The 19,780-nt window shown below is 41.4% G+C and overlaps 1 protein-coding gene across 2 annotated transcripts; it reads right to left on the reverse strand.

The window, feature by feature from the left end:
- Window positions 1-775: 775 nt before the first annotated feature.
- Window positions 776-18,807, reverse strand: mphosph6 (M-phase phosphoprotein 6). Of its 2 annotated transcripts, none has more exons than XM_041795839.1 (5): window positions 18,570-18,807; window positions 8,098-8,210; window positions 6,311-6,401; window positions 2,383-2,486; window positions 776-1,142 (listed from the first exon to the last, which is right to left on the reverse strand). In XM_041795839.1, exons 1-5 carry the CDS (start codon window positions 18,612-18,614, stop codon window positions 1,007-1,009), a joined length of 489 nt encoding a protein of 162 aa, XP_041651773.1. In that variant the 5' UTR covers window positions 18,615-18,807; the 3' UTR covers window positions 776-1,006. The 2 variants fall into 2 exon arrangements, with proteins under 2 accessions (XP_041651773.1, XP_041651774.1); XM_041795840.1 differs by lacking the exon at window positions 18,570-18,807 and adding an exon at window positions 8,580-8,593.
- Window positions 18,808-19,780: the final 973 nt, after the last annotated feature.

Here is a 19,780-nt window from a genome sequence, read left to right on the forward strand (position 1 = left end):
TCCAACAGTGTGAGAGTGATACTCCAACCTTGCGAGAGTGATACTCCAACAGTGCGATAGTGACACTCCAACAGTGTAAGGGTGACACTCCAACAGTGCGAGAGGGACAATCCAATGGTGTTAGAGTGACACTCAACAGTGTGAGAGTGGCAATCCAACAGTGCGAGAGTGACAATCCAACAGTGTGAGAGTGACACTCCAACAGTGCGAGAGTGACAATCCAACAGTGCGAGAGTGACACTCCAACAGTGCGAGAGTGACAATCCAACGGTGTTAGAGTGACACTCAACAGTGTGAGGGTGACACTCCAACAGTGCGAGAGTGACAATCCAACGGTGTTAGAGTGACACTCAACAGTGTGAGGGTGACGCTCCAACAGTGCGAGAGTGACGCTCCAACAGTGCGAGAGTGACAATCCAACGGTGTTAGAGTTATACTCCAATGGTGTGAGAGTGATGCTCTAATGGTGAGAGGTATTTGGTGTTGAATAAAGCTGCAGAGTGCTCAGCTCCTGCTCCTCATTCAGTTACCAAAGAAGAGCTAACTGATGCTCCATTTTATTCAGCGGTCTGTGGGTGAAGATCGCTGCAGTTCTTTGTCAATCGGACCCAGAAAACACTGAGATGGTGATAAAGAATCTGATATAAGCATCAGAGATCCATCTTACTGAATCAGATCCTGAGGTCAGAGGTCACTGCAGATTCAGCTTCTTTCTGTAAAAGTTGAAATGTTCCTCTACATGTGTGTTTTACCTGATAAATGACAGACACAGGAGTCCACGGATCCGGTTTAATCAACGTCTCATCACACTGTACAAACATTTTTTAGAAATCAGCATCTTAAAGTTACATGTAAAAAACAGGATGTATAACATCCACTCAGCAATTGGATCCTGCTCTGCTTTAAACCTCAGAGCCTAGCGTGAATCCAGACCGGGATGTAGAATAAAAAAAAAAAAAAAAAGGTGGTTTCCATAAAAATATCTCAAGTCCATCACAGCTGGCCTTCAGTCCTGAGGCTTCAGGAATGTTCTTTTTGTGGTTGTTTCCATCACGTTTTGGTTCAAGTCTTCCTCTTCCATCGCTACTCGCTCTCGCTTCTTTGCAAACTTTTTCTTCATGCTGCCGACTAAACTCTCGTACCTGAGACCAAAGAGGACAGAGGTTAACAGTTATTTCCTTCACATGCAGAAACGGCAGAGCATCCACAGCCACCCCCAGTATCCCTAACCCACAATGGAAGTACTGAAAACCTACAGTTCTTCTCATGTTCACTAGAACTGACAGGGACCTGGATGCAGCCGAGGACCTCCGCTTTATACTGGAAGTCAGAAAACCGCTGCCATATCTGGTGTTCTAATACTGGAAGTCACTTAAACTGGATGTCTTTTTTTGTTTTTTCTTTGTGCATCGCCGCCATATTAAAAGAGGAAAGTCTGCCACATAAGGAAATACAAGTAGAGGAAAATTACATGAGACTAACAAGCACAGCGATTACATAATAATTATTATATTATTATTATAATTATATTAGTAAATCAATGTATTATCAAAATTCAAGTATCACTTTGTACAGACATAATACGCTGCCGCTGTCATTCAATACAGTAGAAAAGGACTGTGCATGTTTCTGGAATAAAAAGCTCAAACGATCAGATTAACAAATATTTATGAATATATAAATTCAAAATAAAAATATCTATACATGTATAAAACCATTATATCTAAAAAAAAATATTTTAAATCATGGAGTACATCTGTCATCATCATTATTTAACTGAGAAAATACAAATGGATTCTACTTTTATATTCCACTGTCAGTTATTATTTTAATATGGATCATTTATTACAAATGATCAATTAAAATCCATGTAATCTCGTCATTTGAGCTTTTTATTCCGAAAAACGTGCACAATTCTTGTCTACTGTATTGAATGATGTAGTGACTTGCCTCTGGCAACATGGCAGCAATGCCGACATCCAGCCAATCTCCCTTCGCATGTCTGTGCTCAGTGATACGTGAATTTGGATCATAAATCGATTCATTAAAATTTATGTAACGTTATTGCTGTGCTTGTTAAGCTGAAAACTCATATTTTTCCTCTACCTGTATTTCCTTATGTGGCGGACTTTTCTCTTTTAATATGGCGGCAACACACGGAGAAAACAACAAAGACGACGTTAGTTCAAGTGACTTCCAGTATTAGAAGACCAGATATGGTGGCGGTTTTCCGACTTCCGGTGTGAAGTGGAGGTCCTCGGCTGCATCCAGGTACTCTTACTAGAACCTGTTAGGGTTAGGGTTAGCAGCATAACTCAAGTCGGACCTCCAGGAACCGGTTCCCGCTGATCTACAGCACCACTAAGATGTTGGTGTTTTTACCTTAGAGCCATTTCTTCGTCCGTCACGTCAGTTTGCATCCGGCTCACGTCTTCCTCCTCTTTAATGTGGCTTTCATCTTTTGGATTCATCAGGGACATCAGCTTCTGTAAATGAGGAGAACATCATCAGGACCCTGGACCTGACCCTGACCCTACAGAGAGGATCATCATCAGGACCACAGACCTGACCCTGACCCTACAGACAACATCATCAGGACCCTGACCCTGACCCTGACCCTACAGAGGATATCATCAGGACCACAGACCTGACCCTGACCCTACAGACAACATCATCAGGACCCTGACCCTGACCCTACAGAGAACATCATCAGGACCACAGACCTGACCCTGACCCCAGGGCCGTTTGTAGCCATTTTGGAGACCTCTGCGAACTTACATTTTGTGCCCCCTCCCGCCAAATGTGGTTACAGATGCATATTTCTTAAAAAATGCAGAAATATTAATAGTAAGGTTTTCATTTATTCTGTAGCATGTGCTTTTAAGCTTTTCAAAGTAAAACAAAAAAACAAAAAAACATCTGATTTGGCTTTTTTTCAGTTTGGCAACAAGAATGAAATTTCCATGTTGTGATCAGCAGGGTCAGGCTGTTTATCAAAATCCAAGATATTTCTTTTTACATTCATCAGTAATCAGAGATAACGCACTTTTACCAGAGGTAAAGATTCAGGGCTTTAGAGTAAACATTAGGGGCACAGACCCCACAAGACCCCCATGGCTCCACCTCTGACTGATAAACTTATCCACCACACAGGGTTTAAACATCATAATGCCAAAACAGTGTCACAAACGCAGGGTTATTAACACATTAAGAAACAATTAATTACAGACATATTTCAGGAGCACCTGCAGCAGTTTTTTTAATGAGAATTATCCTGTTAGATCTACTAAAAAAAAAACAGTTAAAAGTCTGTGTTGGGATCAGGTCTGAACTTTAATTTTGCTGGCACTAAAACTGTTTAAGATAGTAAACTAGGCACAGTCCAATTCCTTAAATGTGCACAGAAGCTTTAACGCTCCTCATAGTACTGCAGACATACAGTATCAGCATCTCCACTGCTCTGATGCACCTCATGACGCACAGGAAGACACTGGCACAGAGACACTGAGCCATCGTTCTGTTATTTGAGGGGAAATTCCTTCCATAAAAACTGGCCTCTTTTTATAAAGTGTTTAACTTACGGACAAGGACAGGAACAGAGAGGGGGAAACAGAGTAAAAACAAACTCTCAGAGAGAGCTGACGGAGCGCTGCGCTTTTTGGCACTCGCGAACAATGATCAGGAAAATAATTCTACCAAAAAACAAAGGCTGTAGTCTGTAAATATCACCCTGATGTTACTCTTATCAATACTGTCCAGTTAAATTAGTCCAGCCTGCCAGCTGCCGATGTTTTTGGAGCATTATAGCTGACGAGGATGTGTTTTCTTTGGTACTTCATTCAGTGAGAAAACTTTGATTAGAACAGTGAAAAAATGTATTTGTCAAGGGCAGTGCTTAAGTGAACACAAAATTATAATTTCTTAACCTAAACGCAGCTTCTGCCATTCCGTGTTTTACGTGGATGGTCAGACTTTAGGAGGAACTGGACGTGCATGTTGTGGGTGCAGGTGGGAGGGAGGGAAGACTTACACACACCAGCATTTTTGACTTATTAAAAATGTTCAGGGCTCGTGATGGCGCCCCCCTCACCGTGGCGCCCTAGGCCCAGAAACGGCCCTGCTGACCCTACAGAGAACATCATCAGGCCCGTGGACCTGACCCTGATGTAAATGTCTAATATCTAAAATCCCGTTTTACTTCACAGCACTGTTTTTGAGTTTTCATTTTCTGAAAGTCCTCTTTTATTTGGTTCCTTCCATCTGGACCAGTGGACATGTTTGCATCGATATCAGATTAAACACAGTGATAAATAATCTACTCAATAATCTGTAATCAATCCATTACTGATGCAAAGAGCAGCAGAACCAACAGCTGCTTTCTCCTGAGATTTCAAATCCTGATTTTATTCGAGTCGTCTGCTAACAGCTGATTCTGGATTTAAAAACATCTTACTCTTCACTGATAAACTCAATCCATGGTGGAATAATCCTCATATTCTGACACCATAAAAACATGAGAGAAAAATTCAAATGTTCTCTCTCCTGTTTTTATCAACAACCAGGCTGTTGAGGAGGTACAGAACTATAAATATCTTGGCACAGTCATTGATAACAAACTGACTTTTGAATCCCAGGTGGATGCTGTCTGTAAAAAGGCACATCAACATTTGCACTTCTTGAGGAAGCTGAGGAACTTTACTGTTGATTGCACTTTTATGAAAATGTTTTACTCTTGCTTTACTGAATCTGTTTTTTTTTTTTTTAAGATTTATTTTTGGCCTTTATTAGATGGGACAGTGGATAGAGTCAGAAACAGGGAGGAGACCGGGGAGAGACATGCAGGAGATGGTGCCACGGGCCGGATTCGAGCCCGGGTCGCCTGTGTACATGACGCACGCCTCAACATCTCGACTACAGGCGCGGCCCATTGAATCTGTTTTAACTTTCTCTTTTATCATTTGGTACAGGTCCCTCAGTATCAGAAATCGTAACAGATTGCAGGGCATTTCAAAAATCTGCAGTTGAATTTCAGGTTTGACCCTTACTGACCTAACTCAGTTGTTCAGAGTTACCCCGAATTTCCATGTACAGTGTGTGCGCCGCGCACCGAAGCGCCGCGGGTTTGCTTCGACCAAAAGGCCAGCGACCTCGCCCACTGGAAGCGAGTCTAGAGCGCAGCGCCGCGGCGCGCAGCCCTGATCAGCAGGAAGAGATCACGGGAGAACTGCGAGTTCACGCAGAAATAGCATGTCAACAGCGGACTATTTTACCTTTTGGGCTTAATTTATCAGCCTTTCCAGTATAGGTCCACGATATTATTGCTTCCTCCGTTGAGTGAGTACATTAGGAAGTCAAAAGGTTCATGTTTGCTTAAAGGATCTGTGGTTTTATGCAAAATTCTTTGGATAAATATTCCCAAAACTTAACTTTTCCTCGTCAAAGGTGCCACTGTAGCTCTGTGACCCACTGACCTCTCGGTGACCCTTTGCTCTCGCTGCAGGATGAGACGTAATGTCGATAAAGTGATGATTTGCGTTCGGGAGTCCGTGCATTGTGTTTTATTTTGAAAGAACCGGATGTTCTACTCTTGTGACTTCCATGGTTGGTGCTTTCTGAACGACGGTTAATTTATGAGGTTTGGCAGCGGCCGGCGCTGAAATAGACCTGCAGCGGATTTGAAACCAAGCGGAGCGGAGTGGCGCTTCGGGCACGCGCCGCTGCCGGTCTGGAGCGCCGGCTATGGAAATGCTCTGATAGGCTAGAGAGGGAGCGAAGCGCTCCGCAGTTCGATTCGCCGGCGTTCCGCGGCGCACACGCTGTATATGAAATTCAGGGTAAAAAAGGCCCAGTCTATCCTGGCTGATCACAGCCACCCTTTATTTTCAGAGTCTAAGCTGCTACCATCCGGTCGCAGATTCAGCCTGCCAGCATGCAGGACAAAAAGGCTAAAAAGCTCTTTTGTCCCTGCTGCCATCGGCTTTCTAATTAGTTAGCCGAAGCCTGTGTTATTTCTTAATTTTTATTGTTGTATTGCACACAGTCTCTTGTGCTTCTATTTATTGTGTTGTCAATGCTGCTTTTTATGATTGATCTGAATGTATGTCTTGACTGCTGGCTGCAAAACAAATTGCCCTTCACAGGGATAATAAAGTGAACCTTGAACCGTTTACCAGATCTGTCTTTAATGTCTTTATATCCAACCCTAATGAGGTTGGCTTAAAGTCTGCATGAAGTTACAACACCAAGTATAAAACATCTGATGGCAGGAAGGTAAAGGTTTACAGTATTAAAGAGACAAAATTAAACTAACCTCCACTTCTGGATTAAATCCTTTAAAGGAGAAACGACCATACCGAAGATCCTCACAGGGCACAAAACTCTTCTCCTCAATGATCAGGTTTCTGAAACGACAATAAAATAAAAGAGAGGGAAAGCAGACACCACGGTGGAAGGCTTATCTATTGACAGTCCAGCCAGTCCAAGACCAAGACATTCACAATGTGGTCTTGAGACCGGTCTTGGTCCTGAGTACTTCAACACATAGCTCAGACATGAAACCACTGCAGCTTATTCCATGTAAACGGATTAAAAACTGGTAATTTTATTAATTTCCACAATGTAATTTTGTGTTTAAATGCTTAAATGGACCTAATCCTCCACCTTTCTGCTCAGAAATAAGGAGACTACCGAGCCGCAGCAGATCCACCAGAGCAGCTTCAAATAAAATGGATGGTATGGATGGTATCCACTTTTTAACACTGTCATACCCTCCCCAAAATTTACCAGGGTATACGGTATTGCCGCCCCCCCATTTAACAGTTTACCTTTACAGAGGACCGTGGTGCCATTAGCGCCTTTGCCTTGCTATGGCGCACGCGTTTCTATGCACCGGTATGTATGTCCGTGTTCATCGTTTGCCAAATTGGCCCGACATCATTGACAGAAATTCTTTCTTCACCTCTGAAGCATCTCCACGCACAGACACAGTGGTGCTACTGTTGGAATGGACACAGACTCTCAAGGTATTTTTTTTATAAACATGCGTGTTTTTTTACGCAGTACTTGTCTGCATGACTGTAATCAAGCAATAACGTGGCTATTTATAAATACCCCGGCAGATAATATTATAGCTCATTCCTAGCTGGAAGTGATTTTAAGTTGAAGCCTCTGTTTTCACACCTTACAGGTAAGCAGAGATATGTCAGGATGAAATCATCCCTCGTCTCCCTCTCTTTCTCTCCGTGTTTCTGTGCGTAATAGCTTATCTATATGACATCTTTACCCGAGTGTACAAGGATAAATTAAAATAAAAATCCACAACTGTTATTATACAGCATCTATGAGTGTGAAGCAATGCCCCGTGTGCTTCAAACAGATGAAGATCTACCTTAATTATTAATATCCATGCTGTACAGCCTGGTGAGCTCTGTCCCCACGAATTTACATTATAGTAAGCTTATAAAAAAGTTACTGACTACTTTAGAGCTTGAAATAACTTCCAGATATTGATAAACTTTAACTACATTTCCCAGAAAAGGGCTTTAAAAAGTTCAGGCGTTGTTAGAATATGTTGATGGGATGATTATGCTCCACTCTGCTGCTGCAGCACACAGCAGCTGTGGTTATTAATAGCCTAAACGTTAACGTTTCTCATCACTGATCTACATACAGAAAGAAGATTTAGCGTGTGTTTTAAACTCACGATACCGTGGATCACATTACAGCCAGCAGTGCACTTGAACACTCTGACTTTAGAAAGGACAGCCCCGCTGGACCAGCGCTATGCCAAGGAGCCAGGCCATTGCGCGCAGCACACGAGTTTACTCCAGTATAGCTCTGAGCGCCTTCATCATTGGCCAAATTGAAATGAAATCATAAGCAGGATTTCATTTATCATGTTAAAGCATCTTCACACAGCTGCTGGTGGAGAGGGACACATATTTTAAGGTAATTATTTAAAAAGCTGCATTCATTACATGGCACTGTCTTATTGACAGTAACTGAAGCAATACCGTGGCCATTTTTTAATACCCCGGTATATGGTATTACCATATTACCACCCATTCCTTTTAGACAGTCTGGTCTCCAAACACGTACTCTTTAGCTTTGAGCTCAGGGAGGTCCAGGTACCAGTGTTCATCACTGATGATTCTCTTCTCGTCTTCTTCAAGCTGCTTCTTCGTCTCCTCATCCAGACCTCTCTGCATAAACTGAGAAAAAAACAAAAACATGATCACATGTAAGAGAGGATTGCCACGGTGCGATGCTAGGGTTAGGATGGCCTTTTAGTCACAGCCATAACCAACAGCTTCTACATGAAGTGGAAACTGTGGATTATGGCTGTGACTAAAACGTCCTCAGAGCTAAACTGTCCGGTCAAATCCAAAGGCTGCATGGATGCAGGGCAGCAGCAGCCATGAGAAGGTCCAGCTGATATGGAAGTGACTGTTCAAGCCTCTCGTCTATGCAGTCAGTAAAAACAGACCTCCTGTAATATCCTTAATCTGAGATTATTCCATGGCTTAATCTGGAATATTAACAGTAGTATCAGTGCTCACAGTGCTGTCAGACTCTCTCACCTTCATCCTCAGCAGGTTTTAGACCAGTGATACTCAACCCGCGGCTCTCGAACCACATGCGGCTCTATTAAGGCTTACTTGGAAAAAAAAAAAACCCTCCTAAAAATCTTTATGAAGGCAAACACTGCCATCAGTAAAGATTCATGGTAGGTCACGTCAATAAATCTGTTACCCACACAAGAAGACAGGCTTTAACCCTCGCTCCCATCTGTCCTTGTTTGTCCAGAAAGCAGACATGCAGAAAGGTGTTAATAAAATACTCATTTTTCAACCTTTTTTTCTTTACTTTCACTGCTTCAAAACTCTTCAACAACTTAACCCTGACCACTAAAATAAGAAAGAAAAAAAAAATTAAATTCAATGTTACACCCTTTTTATGTCAGTTATTGTACACCATGTCACTGCTATTTTTTATGGTAAAAAACACAAAAACACCATAATTCCCCAATAAAATGATCTAGAAAAAATAGGCTTGGGCGGGACCTCATGGGCAGACGGACAAACTGTTCACTAACGTTGCTAACTAGCCAGGAAAAATCAAAATGGACAGAAGAACAAACGCCCGGGTGGCGCTGAGAAACAGTGGACCAAAAAGCCGTTGTTTGATGCCATTGTCACCACCCCAGCAGCAGCGGGAGCAGGTGGTGATAAAGTTCGTGATCGGCGAAGATGAGCAAGCGGAGGCAGGCATGGTAAGTAACGTTAGCCTGGGGCTGGCTAGGCTTCGTTTTTGAGACATGTCCAGAACAAAGGAAGAAACGTTTTTACATTGAATGTGATGTTTCCTTTATTGATAAAGTCAAGCAATCATTTCTTGATGCAATGCTTTACCTGCAAAGTGGCCCATGAAGCTTTCTGAGAACAGAGTGTAGTATTTAGTCTGTTCTTACTCTTGTTAATGGAGAAATACATTTACAACCATTCAGTAAAGTATCCAGTTACATAAAGCCAGAAAAAACATGAACTGTTTTAGATGTAAAGACTAAAGCATTACTTTTACCTGATTTTGAATTATTGAGGGTCAAACACCTTAAAAGTATAATGGCTGCACAGAAAATGCTTATAAAGGATATATATTTTGATCTGGAGTACAAGACGAGGAGAGATCGGATAAGAAAGGATGGTTATTGTCACAGATTGTCCAATTTGAGGCTTCAATAAAATTGCTCAGGCTATTCTAAAGCTCTCAAATATATTTTTCTCAGTTGTTTTGGTGCATTTCTCTGATCAGAATTAAAAGTCTTGAAACTGTTAGTTCAACCTCCACAACATTGAGTCATGTGTGAACATCATAGCAGCAGTTCGTCATTCCTTCTAACAAATTGCAAATGCTTTTGGGCATGCATCAATTGCTTTCATATAATCCTCTGCTGTTTTGTAACATTATCATTTGCTTATGTCATGTCAGTCAAAATGAACTATACTTCTGAATGCTGAATAGTCATTCCCTATAAAACTAATAGTCCTCATTTAGTTGCTCGAGTCATTACATACAAAAATGTTCAACTAGTTGTCAAAATCTGTCAAGCAAATTTTACACATTTCTTTATCACTTTTTTTCCAGACAATGTTGCCTAAATTGAACAGTTCTGATAGACTATAATGTTGTTTGTGCACAGCTCTATCCAAAGGTTGTATTTTTCTTTAGCACAATGCTGTAAAGAAATTAAAATTGCAAGGAGCATTATGCAGTAAAAATGTGAGTCGTATGTATCAGTTACCTCATTAAAGGCAGTAATTTGTCATTTTTGCTGTAGTTTTCAAATGGCTGTGCGAATAGTGCTGTCTTGAGCATTTTCAGGTAGTGTCACAAAGATCTGACTTTTTTCATCGGAAAACACGAGTAAAGTGTCATGATGAAAACATGACAAAGCCATTTGACTATCTTGTTCATAGATGATGGTGTCAGGACTTTTTTATGAAACGCACACTTTCATTGTCATGAATACTTGCTTTTGAGGAATGGCCTTTCCATTTTGAGCATGTGACCTGCTTTTGCAGGTTATCAATGAGGTTTTGCAGTTTGTACTAATTGTTTTTAGAAATGCACCAGCTGTTGTGCAAATGTTAACAGTGATGTGAGAAATTTGTCGCTCATTATTAGCTTGATAAGCGGGGTTTGCGTTAGCTAAATGTGTGCTTGTTTGGTTTGTGTGTGGAAGGGCGGTCTGGTTGGCGGTGTGGGTGGAGGCTGCAGAGAGTGACAGGCAGGTCTTTGCTCCTCCTCCCAGCCCGCCCACAATGAGGCATTTTTAAATTTTGACTACAGAGGCACTTCAGCCAAAACCTGGGGGCTTAGTTACACTTTAACAAAGGGTTCTTTCTGTTAGTCTCGTCTCACCCCTAGTCATTACATAACTTCTGTTGTGATTTGACACTATAATGAATAAAGATTGATTGATTGATTGCTATGGCTGTCAATTTTAGTCCTTAAGTTCATAGTTAGGTGCTTTATTTGTTAACTGCTATCAAGAAATATGACTCTCCTTTGTAGTTTGCATGAGAGAAGACGCCATGAGATTTGTGGACTTCTACGTGGTGTCTGCTGATAATGTAGTGGGTTGGTCTGGACAGAAAATGCCAGGGCTGAATTTTTGTCCCAGTCCACCCCTGCATGTTAGGTTTATTTTATGTACAGGCATAACGAATCAGAGGAAATATGTAGGATATGAATCACCAACACCCGCATTTCCACCTCTAACCAAAATGTGACCACGAATATGCCAATAACACGCATATACAAATTGACTGCATATTTGGGATCTGATATATTCTTTCCTACTGATGGAAAGCACCCGTGCATCCTCATGCATATCCATCTATTTGCTATAAAGTGAGGGCAAAGTTGAAATTGTCCAAATGTCCCTCTTTCTTAGTCCCAGACTGCAGAATCCAGAGGTAACATTTCCTACTGTAAACACTCCCCTTACGGCATGTCCGCTTGTAAACATAGACGCAGATTCGCACCCAAACACACACGTAGGAGCACACACACTTTTCCTTACACATGTAGCCCACTCTCAGACATCCTTATCTAGTGGCATGAATCAGTTCATTTAATTCTGATGATGTTTAGCAGGTGAAATAGCGCTTCAAACGGCCTGAGTGCATGGAAGGAAAACAATGTCTGAGTTACTGAAGGAGTTAAAATAATGGGATCACTGTGGAAGGGTGAAATTTAGATCCCTGGAGATCGACTGACCGCAAAAATACAGTTGTTTTAAGTTGTTTTGGTGCCACAGACACACAGTCAAAAAAACTGTTTTTAATGGAAGTCTATGTGTGTGATTTCGGACAAACAAGGTTGGATGGAGCTATTTCGCGTCAATCGAGTTCTATGGGTGACACGTTTTTTTTTTAAACATGAAGAAAAATAATAACTTTGGCCAAATCTGATGCCTTAATCTATAAAAATGTGACTATCAACTCAAAAAAATGATGATAAAAATGATGAATGTCCTCAAAATGGACATAGTAGGATCCGAGAGTTAACTTCCAAATTTAAACGTGTATTATTTCAAATCCGTATATTATTATACCTGACGGATGCGCTCGATGGAGGAGCGTGTGTAAGAGATGAGAGCAGAGGAAGTCCGCAGGTGGTGCATCTCTTCAATAAGCTCATTAATCGAGGTGTGCTGTCTTGTGTTCAAACTGAAGCTTTCTATGCCCTCTTTTTAACTTCTTCTCCAGCCACTTCCTGCCGATGCTCTCTCACACCCATATCAGGGCTCCAGACTGCCCCTAAATGGTTGCATTTTGCCCCTAAAATTTGAGACAGTGCAAGTAAATTTTTCATCTACTTGCGCATGTGCGACCATTAAATTTGCTGATTTTTAAAATCATTATTAAATATTCTTGTTGCTGACAAACTTCTGCTCCACACTTCAGCCCAGTTGTTGGCGATAATGCACAAATGAGCTGGTTTGCCAACCGACATTAACTCCAAAAGAAGAAGGCATTATCTGCCTCGAGGCTTCGCTTACATCCGTCATGTATCCATATATGCTGTGGTATAAGCTTGACATTGCGCTGTGGCGCACGGTGTGCTGTGTTTCACAGGGATGGTTATTTGTGTGGCACAACGTATTTGTTGCGCTGCGCTGTGTGAAAATCATGAAGGAAGAGAAAGAAGACGATGCATTCATGTTGACAGACACTCATCCTGCTGCGTTTTTACTAGGGCTGTCAATAGATTAAAATTTTCAATCGCGATTAATCTCACAAATTCTATAGTTAACTTGCGATTAATCGCAAATTAATCACACTTTTTCTGTCTGTTCTAAATGTACCTTACAGTGCTATTTCTCAAGATTTAAATACCCTTATCAACACAAGTGGACAAAAATGCTTTCTTCATGCAAATGTTTGTTCAACAACCCAAAACAACAACAGATAAAGTCCAGAACATTCTCTAGTCTGAGCTCAAAGATACTGAACGCTGCAAAAATCTGCTGAGAGCATAACATGGTAAACTCAAGACCAACAGATGGAGATACTGACCTTAATGTAACATTACTGAATAATACCACAATGTAGAGTCAAACTTTAGACTTCTAGAAGTTACCTCCTCTGTTCTCAGCAGCTGAACACAGAACAACAGATCTCATCATCACACATGGACATAAGGAAGTCAAGTCTCTGCTGAGAGCTCAGCAGTAAGGCACAGACACATCTAATGGTGTTTCACTGTTCTGATGTGAGTAAGGTGGACACATCTGCCCTGCTCAAGACAAAAAGCAAGTCATTACTTAAAAATGTCTGCTATTATTTATCAGATTTTTACTTTCAAACTAAAAAATGTAGTCCAAATGTAAAATAAATGCTGACAGTAATAAACTACTGTCATCAGTCCAGTAGATTTACTGGAATAATAATAAACACACAAGTGAAGCTGCTTTTCAAAACTCATGAACACACAAAGTTAAAGTCTGAGTGGAGAACTTTGAAGGTGTAGTAAGAGGACTGAACCATCTCTTCATTCTTCAGATCATAGAAGAGCTACAGATTTAATCTAAAACCATTTTTTCTTCCTAAATAAAGGAGAGCCACAGTCTAATAATGCTTTCAGCTTCTATTCTGATACTCTACAGAGCTCATTCACTAACCTCTGCTCTCCTGTCACACACCAGCCTCTGCTGCTCTGTCTCCTCCTCCTCCTCATGATGCAGCTGTACATTCACCAGCATCAGACAATCTCCTACAGGGACTGCAGAGTCTTTGACACTTTTGCAGCATCTTTATTGGCTGTTATTTAATTTGGCGTTTATTCACAGTTCCAGTCGATTGTTTTAGTAAGTTTCGTTTTTTTCCGAATACTTTCACTTTCAAGCAGGAGCTGCGTGGGGATGAGAGCGGACCTTTAGGAGACGTGATCGGACCAGTCAGCAGTCAATAGCGCAGCTGTGGTGCCGGTTCATGGCAGATATAACAGCCTAAATAAATGAAGAAATCATACTGGCCCAAAAGTGGGTCGGCACACCAGGAAATGCTCGGTATGCCGGATAGTGAGTGGTGCGGGCTATACAAAACTCTACGAACTTCCTGCAACTCCATTCATGTCGACAGTATGAGAAAATAACTTCAGTTTTATCTGACATGATCTGAAAGCCGAACCTGTCATTCAGAAGTCTCTGTCCTTTATAGGGCTGTCGCAGTATACCGGTATTGACGATAACCGTGGTATTAAAAAATAAAATTTCAATATCATGTTAAAAATGTGCATATGATAATATCGTGTAAATGATCCAGCGCCACTCCAGCACCGTCACGAGCCCTCAACATTTTCAATAAGCCCATCAATGTAACAGATCTTCAACTCCTGCTCTCCTCTAACCTCTGCTGAAACCGTCCAGCTTCACTTCGGCTCTCTCTCTCTCTCTCTCTCTCTCTCTCTCTCTCTCTCTCCAGCATACACACACTGTGAGCTCAGCAAGACATTTAGAGAACACACGTTTTCTTTTCCTCGTTCACACAGCTCTTAACAGACAGGATGTAGAGGTAGAGCCTGAGTCAGACAGCTAACACCCTACCTGCCCATCCCCCTGATTTCCTGATCATTAACACCTGCTGGTGCGGTGTGGGCCATCCCTCTCTCTCACCTTAACGCACATGCATGTCCAGTTCCTCCTAAAGTCTGACCCTCCACACAGAATGACAGAAGCTGTGTTCAGGTTAAGAAATTATAATACTGCGTCCACTCAGCACTGCCCTTGACAAATCAGGTTTGTTCACTGTTCTAAACCAAGTTTTCTCTCTGAATGAAGCACGAAAGAAAAGTCTCACATCGACAGCTGGCAGCCTGGACTAATTTAACTGGGCAATATTGATAAGAGTAACATCAGGGTGATATTTACAGACTACAGCCTTTGTTTTTTGGTAGAATTATTTTCCTGATTGTTGTTCATGGGTGCCAAAGAGCGCGGCGCTCTGTCAGCTCTGTCTGAGACTTCGTTTTTACTCTGTTTGCCTCTCTGTTCCTGTCCTTGTCCGTAAATTAAACGCTTTATGAAAAGAGGCCATTTTCATGGATAGAAGGAATTTCCCCTCCAATAACAGCATGATGGCTCAGAGTCTCTGTGCCAGTCTCTTCCTCATGACGCGCATCAGAGCAGTGGAGACGCTGATACTGTCTGCAGCTATGAGGAGCGTTAAAGCTTCTGTGCGCATTTAAAGAAATGAGACTGTGACCTGTTTACTAACTTCAACAGTTTTAGTGCAAAAATTAAATTCAGACCTGATCCCAACGCAGCCCTCTAACTCAGTTCTTTCAGCAGAGCTAACAGGATCATTCTGGTTGAAACCTGCGGCAGCTGCTCTTCAAATATGTCTGTAATCAATTATTTCCTAAAGTGTTTATAACCCTACGTTTCTGACACTGTTTTGGCATTATGATAATGTAAATCCTGTGTGGTGGATAAGTTTATCAGTCAGAGGGGGAGCCATGGGGGTCTTGTGAGGTCTGTGCCCCTAATGTTTACTCTAAAGCCCTGAATCTTTACCTCTGGTGAAAGTGTGTTATCTCTGATTACTGATGAATGTAAAAAGAAATATCTTGGATTTGGATAACAGACTGACCCTGCTGATCACAACATGGAAATTTCATTCTTGTTACCAAACTGAAAAAACCCAAATCAGATAGTTTTTTTTTTTTACTTTGAAAATCTTAAAAGCACATGCTACAGAATAAATAAAAACCTTCCATTAATATTTCTGCATTTTTTAAGAAATATGACCCTCCACAATGACACAACAGCTGCAGTACCTCCTTAGACAGGTATTTAGAGTGTAATTCATCTGCCAAAAGAGAGAACACAACATAAATAAAGTTAAAGACAAATTTGATGAATTGTCCCATTATTATTTATATTTTTATCGATATTGTGATAATATCGTTATCCTGACATTTTTTGCCCATGATAATCATGAAGTGAAAATCTGATATCGTGACAGCCCTAGTCATTTATCCATTTCTGCTCGCTTGTACCGCATCACAATGGCGCAACTTCCTGGTCTGGCAAACTACGGGATGGGTCGAGGGTCATACAGAACGTGCATCTGTTAATTGTGCGACAAAAAATTTAGCAGTGTTAAAAGTAATTTGAGTTAACACGATATTAACGCGTTAACTTTGACAGCCCTAGTTTTTACACATGCACTGTGAAATAATGGCAGATGCGGCACTATGCTAACACTGTAGCAATATTTTATCGTAAAAAAGGTTTAAATGAAGAAAAACAGTTTCCTCTGAGATTGAAGAGCCTTTCATGGGTGAAAGTGTGCAGAACTCTGAGATTACCAGCAGCCTGCACCACGCGCTCATACGAGACAGCGGTCAGTTTATGTCTGCAGACTTCAGGGGATTTTATAAACTTCACTGAAGAGACACGCTTCATTATTCAAGCCTTCCTCAGGTGCCTCTCTCTCTCTTCTGCGTGCGCACGTCATGCATTTAATTAACGATTTCAAATTCAGCGCCCGCACATCTTTATTATAGCGTTTTTTTTTTCCAAAATCCTTTGGCACCCTGAAGCATTTCATAAGACTAGATTTTGATGATTAGATGCAAGTTAAATAGAAACGTATTTGCTACTAACAGTGACTGAGACAGAGAGAGCAAAGAGGTCAGAGTTCACCATCATACACACAGGATTCAACTGATCACAGACGCAGCGTTACCCTAAAACCTGTTCCCAGGTCCAGATATGGTGTTATAAAGTGACGGTGGATCAAACAAAAATGTGGTTGCAGAAATTAAAAGTGAACACCCTTTGAGAAATAGATCAAATTTCTGGAGTGTCAAAGTCCAGAAATCATCAGACCATTGTGTGGAGAATGGAAATTTATTTCTTGCTAGAACATGAAATATTACACTAATGCTTGAAGTAGAGGAAGTTAAAATAGTTAAGTGTCTCTACATTAATGACAAAGTGAAAAATAAAAGTAAATTACAATATAAGAAATAAAGAATTAGCAGCCAGAATTTCCTGGGAGATGATCCCTAAACCCCAATTTTGGCCTGATCTAATGGAAATATTTAACATTTTGTTTAGATAACCTTTTAATACCTATTTTTAACATACAAGTAATCCATTTCAGGGATCCACCATATTTATCATTTGTCTGGTACTGTTTCTCTTGAAAAAAAGCAAAAGGGACTGATTTAAAGAATGCATCATCTGTTCGCGTACTCACTTAATCGTCAGAAGAATCGACAGAATACTCAATTACAAAAAGACTTGATAACTGCAGCCCTAACACCCACAACATGACATAATACTGGCTACACAAATAAAACACGACAATGTGAGCAAACACAATGCCAGTCGGAAACATAAAATGTGTATTTATCAGTAATACAGTGAAAATGAAGGGAAATGTGAATATTTTGCAAGTTGATTTACAGTGTGCGCCCCTAAATTTTCTGCTTACGCCCCTAAAATTTTAAGTTAGGGGCCACTGTGCTCCTAGTTAAAAAAGTGAGTCTGTAGCCCTGCATATCTTTTGACAGCTATGCCAATGCGCGCCATCATCACTGAGCATAACACACACGGATCATCTGTGGAGATAACGTCATATCTAATATCTAGTGAAAGCTGTCCAAACGTGGGTGTTTTATCTGATCTTTCATCCACGAACCATCATAAATGCTGCCAAATATAAAACCAAAGCTCCAGAATGAGGCAGGGCTGGTTTTAGTCATTTGGAGGCCCAGGGCAAAGACCAATATGAAGCCCCTCCCCCTTTAACTAATGGCCCCTCCCCTTCTACTAAAGGATTAATAATGAGTGGATACAATTTAGAAAGCATCTCTTTTATGTCAATAAATCCAGATAACTCCAGTAAATGCCTCAGTGTGAGATATAAAAACCCAGATATCCAACCATCATTCATCATTTCCTTTGAAAAGCCTCTCAGAGCTCAGACTCAGCTCGTTCTAATATCTTAAAAGTCTTTAGGCCAGGTGGACTTTCCTGACGCGGGGGCTGGGCCAAAGACTGGTATCTCCAAAATGACCACTTTTCAGAAAATGAAAAAAAAAAAGGATCTTTAAACATATTTTATTTCTTTAAAATTGGTTAAAAACCAATGACAGATGTAAAGGGTGAGCAGTGATTTATAAAAACAAATTAAAATCATGAAAAATTGAGATCCAAGGTTTTAGCCTGATGTCAGTGATAAAATAAATACATGTTCATTCTCAGTGGCAGATTGGTTCTTCTGACACTTTATAGACATTTGTGTCCCATTTAACCTCATAATTGTCCACCAACCCCCTGTTTTATTTCATTTCAACCACAGATTAGCTGCTCTGTTGTCTACCTGACATGGCTCTCTGGGAGAATCAGGTTGAGTTTCACTGTTTCAGACAGTTTGACAGACTCAGCTCTAACAGTCAGACCTCCTGTAATATCCTTAATCTGAGATTATTCCATGTTTAATCTGGGAAATTAACAGTAGTATCAGTGCTAACAGAGCTGTTAGACTCACCTTCATCCTCAGCAGGTTTTTAGACAGTTTCACGGAGTCCGCCATCGTTAGAAGCTCCAGATTATGGACTAATCAGCTCCTGTCCCTCTAATATTTAACTCCCCTCCGGATTATTGAAGAATCGATCTTTCTCGGCGTCTGATTGTTAATTTTCACTCAGACCACGAGCTGAAAATAAGGCAGGAGCAGCTGATTGACGAGCATTAAGAAGCAGCTAGCAGTCCGGCTAATCGATCTCTTCTTCCTCTCCTCGTGCTTTAGGCAGTGTCGAGGCTACTACGCGTGCTACTGCCCTCTGCTGGTCAGGCTAAACGCCGCACTCACGTCTCATAGGTCCCAGAGTCCGCGCTCACACACTCACTGACTTTGAGGCGCGCTCCCGGAAAGTCCGTGAGGGCTTAGGGCTGTCCCGCTGTCAGATCACAGAGTGCGTGAGGGATCTCTGGCTTTCTGAGCCCTTCGTGTACCCTTTCCGTGAGTGGGCATCTCTGCAGATTAGTGTGAGGGAGTTACCCATAGTTCATTGCACTGTGACGTATGGCAGGGATTCACGTGGGATACCCGCCGGTAAACTCTATAAAAGTGAAGTGGAAAGAGTGAAAATGTAAACAAAAAACATGGACGGTGCAAAAAGAAGTATTTTCCTGTAAGTATATTATTTAAAGCAGCCTTCATCCACGGAGGAAACAGGCCTGTAGGTCAGGCACGCTGGTTTTTATCTTTGTTTTAAGCTCTACAAGAGGCCGACGGTCAAAAACAAACAAAGGGCTGTCCCATTCCTGTTTCTACCCTTCACGCCCTCGCAGCCTCACTCACTCACTCAGTCACCATCCAGGTGCAGTCAGTGACGTCAGTGAGGGCTCAGGGTTGAGGGTTTAGGGTTTAGGGAGGAGTTTAGGGTGCGTTCGAAAAGTCCATTTTGCTTAGGAAGGTTCCTGACTGAGTGGAACGACCCGGAAGTATTTAAGTGTCGGCCATGATAAGGACTGTTGGAATTCTCCAGATGGTAAGGAAAGGAGCTTCATTGTTTCCTTTCTTATCTCCTTTAGCCTAGGAAACACTGGAGCATCCTTTACCAGAGGAGAGATGAAAAGACGACCCACAATGCTTTGCGTAAACTTCATTTAAAGTGACGCACCTGTTGACCGCTCATCAGAACAAGTGAATAACTAGAACAACTAGATTAACTAGAACAACGAGAACGAGAACAA

This window comes from Cheilinus undulatus, linkage group 9, assembly GCF_018320785.1.
Source record: "Cheilinus undulatus linkage group 9, ASM1832078v1, whole genome shotgun sequence".
NCBI lineage: Eukaryota > Metazoa > Chordata > Actinopteri > Labriformes > Labridae > Cheilinus > Cheilinus undulatus.

Excerpts from the sequence above, each read along its gene's own strand:
- mphosph6 (XM_041795839.1), bottom strand. The coding sequence starts at position 18,614 with ATGGCGGACTCCGTGAAACTGTCTAAAAACCTGCTGAGGATGAAG. Across the intron at positions 2,487-6,310 it reads GATTTAATCCAGAAGTGGAG|AAGCTGATGTCCCTGATGAA; the intron begins GTTAGTTTAATT and ends CCTCATTTACAG. Across the intron at positions 1,143-2,382 it reads GACGAAGAAATGGCTCTAAG|GTACGAGAGTTTAGTCGGCA; the intron begins GTAAAAACACCA and ends CTTTGGTCTCAG.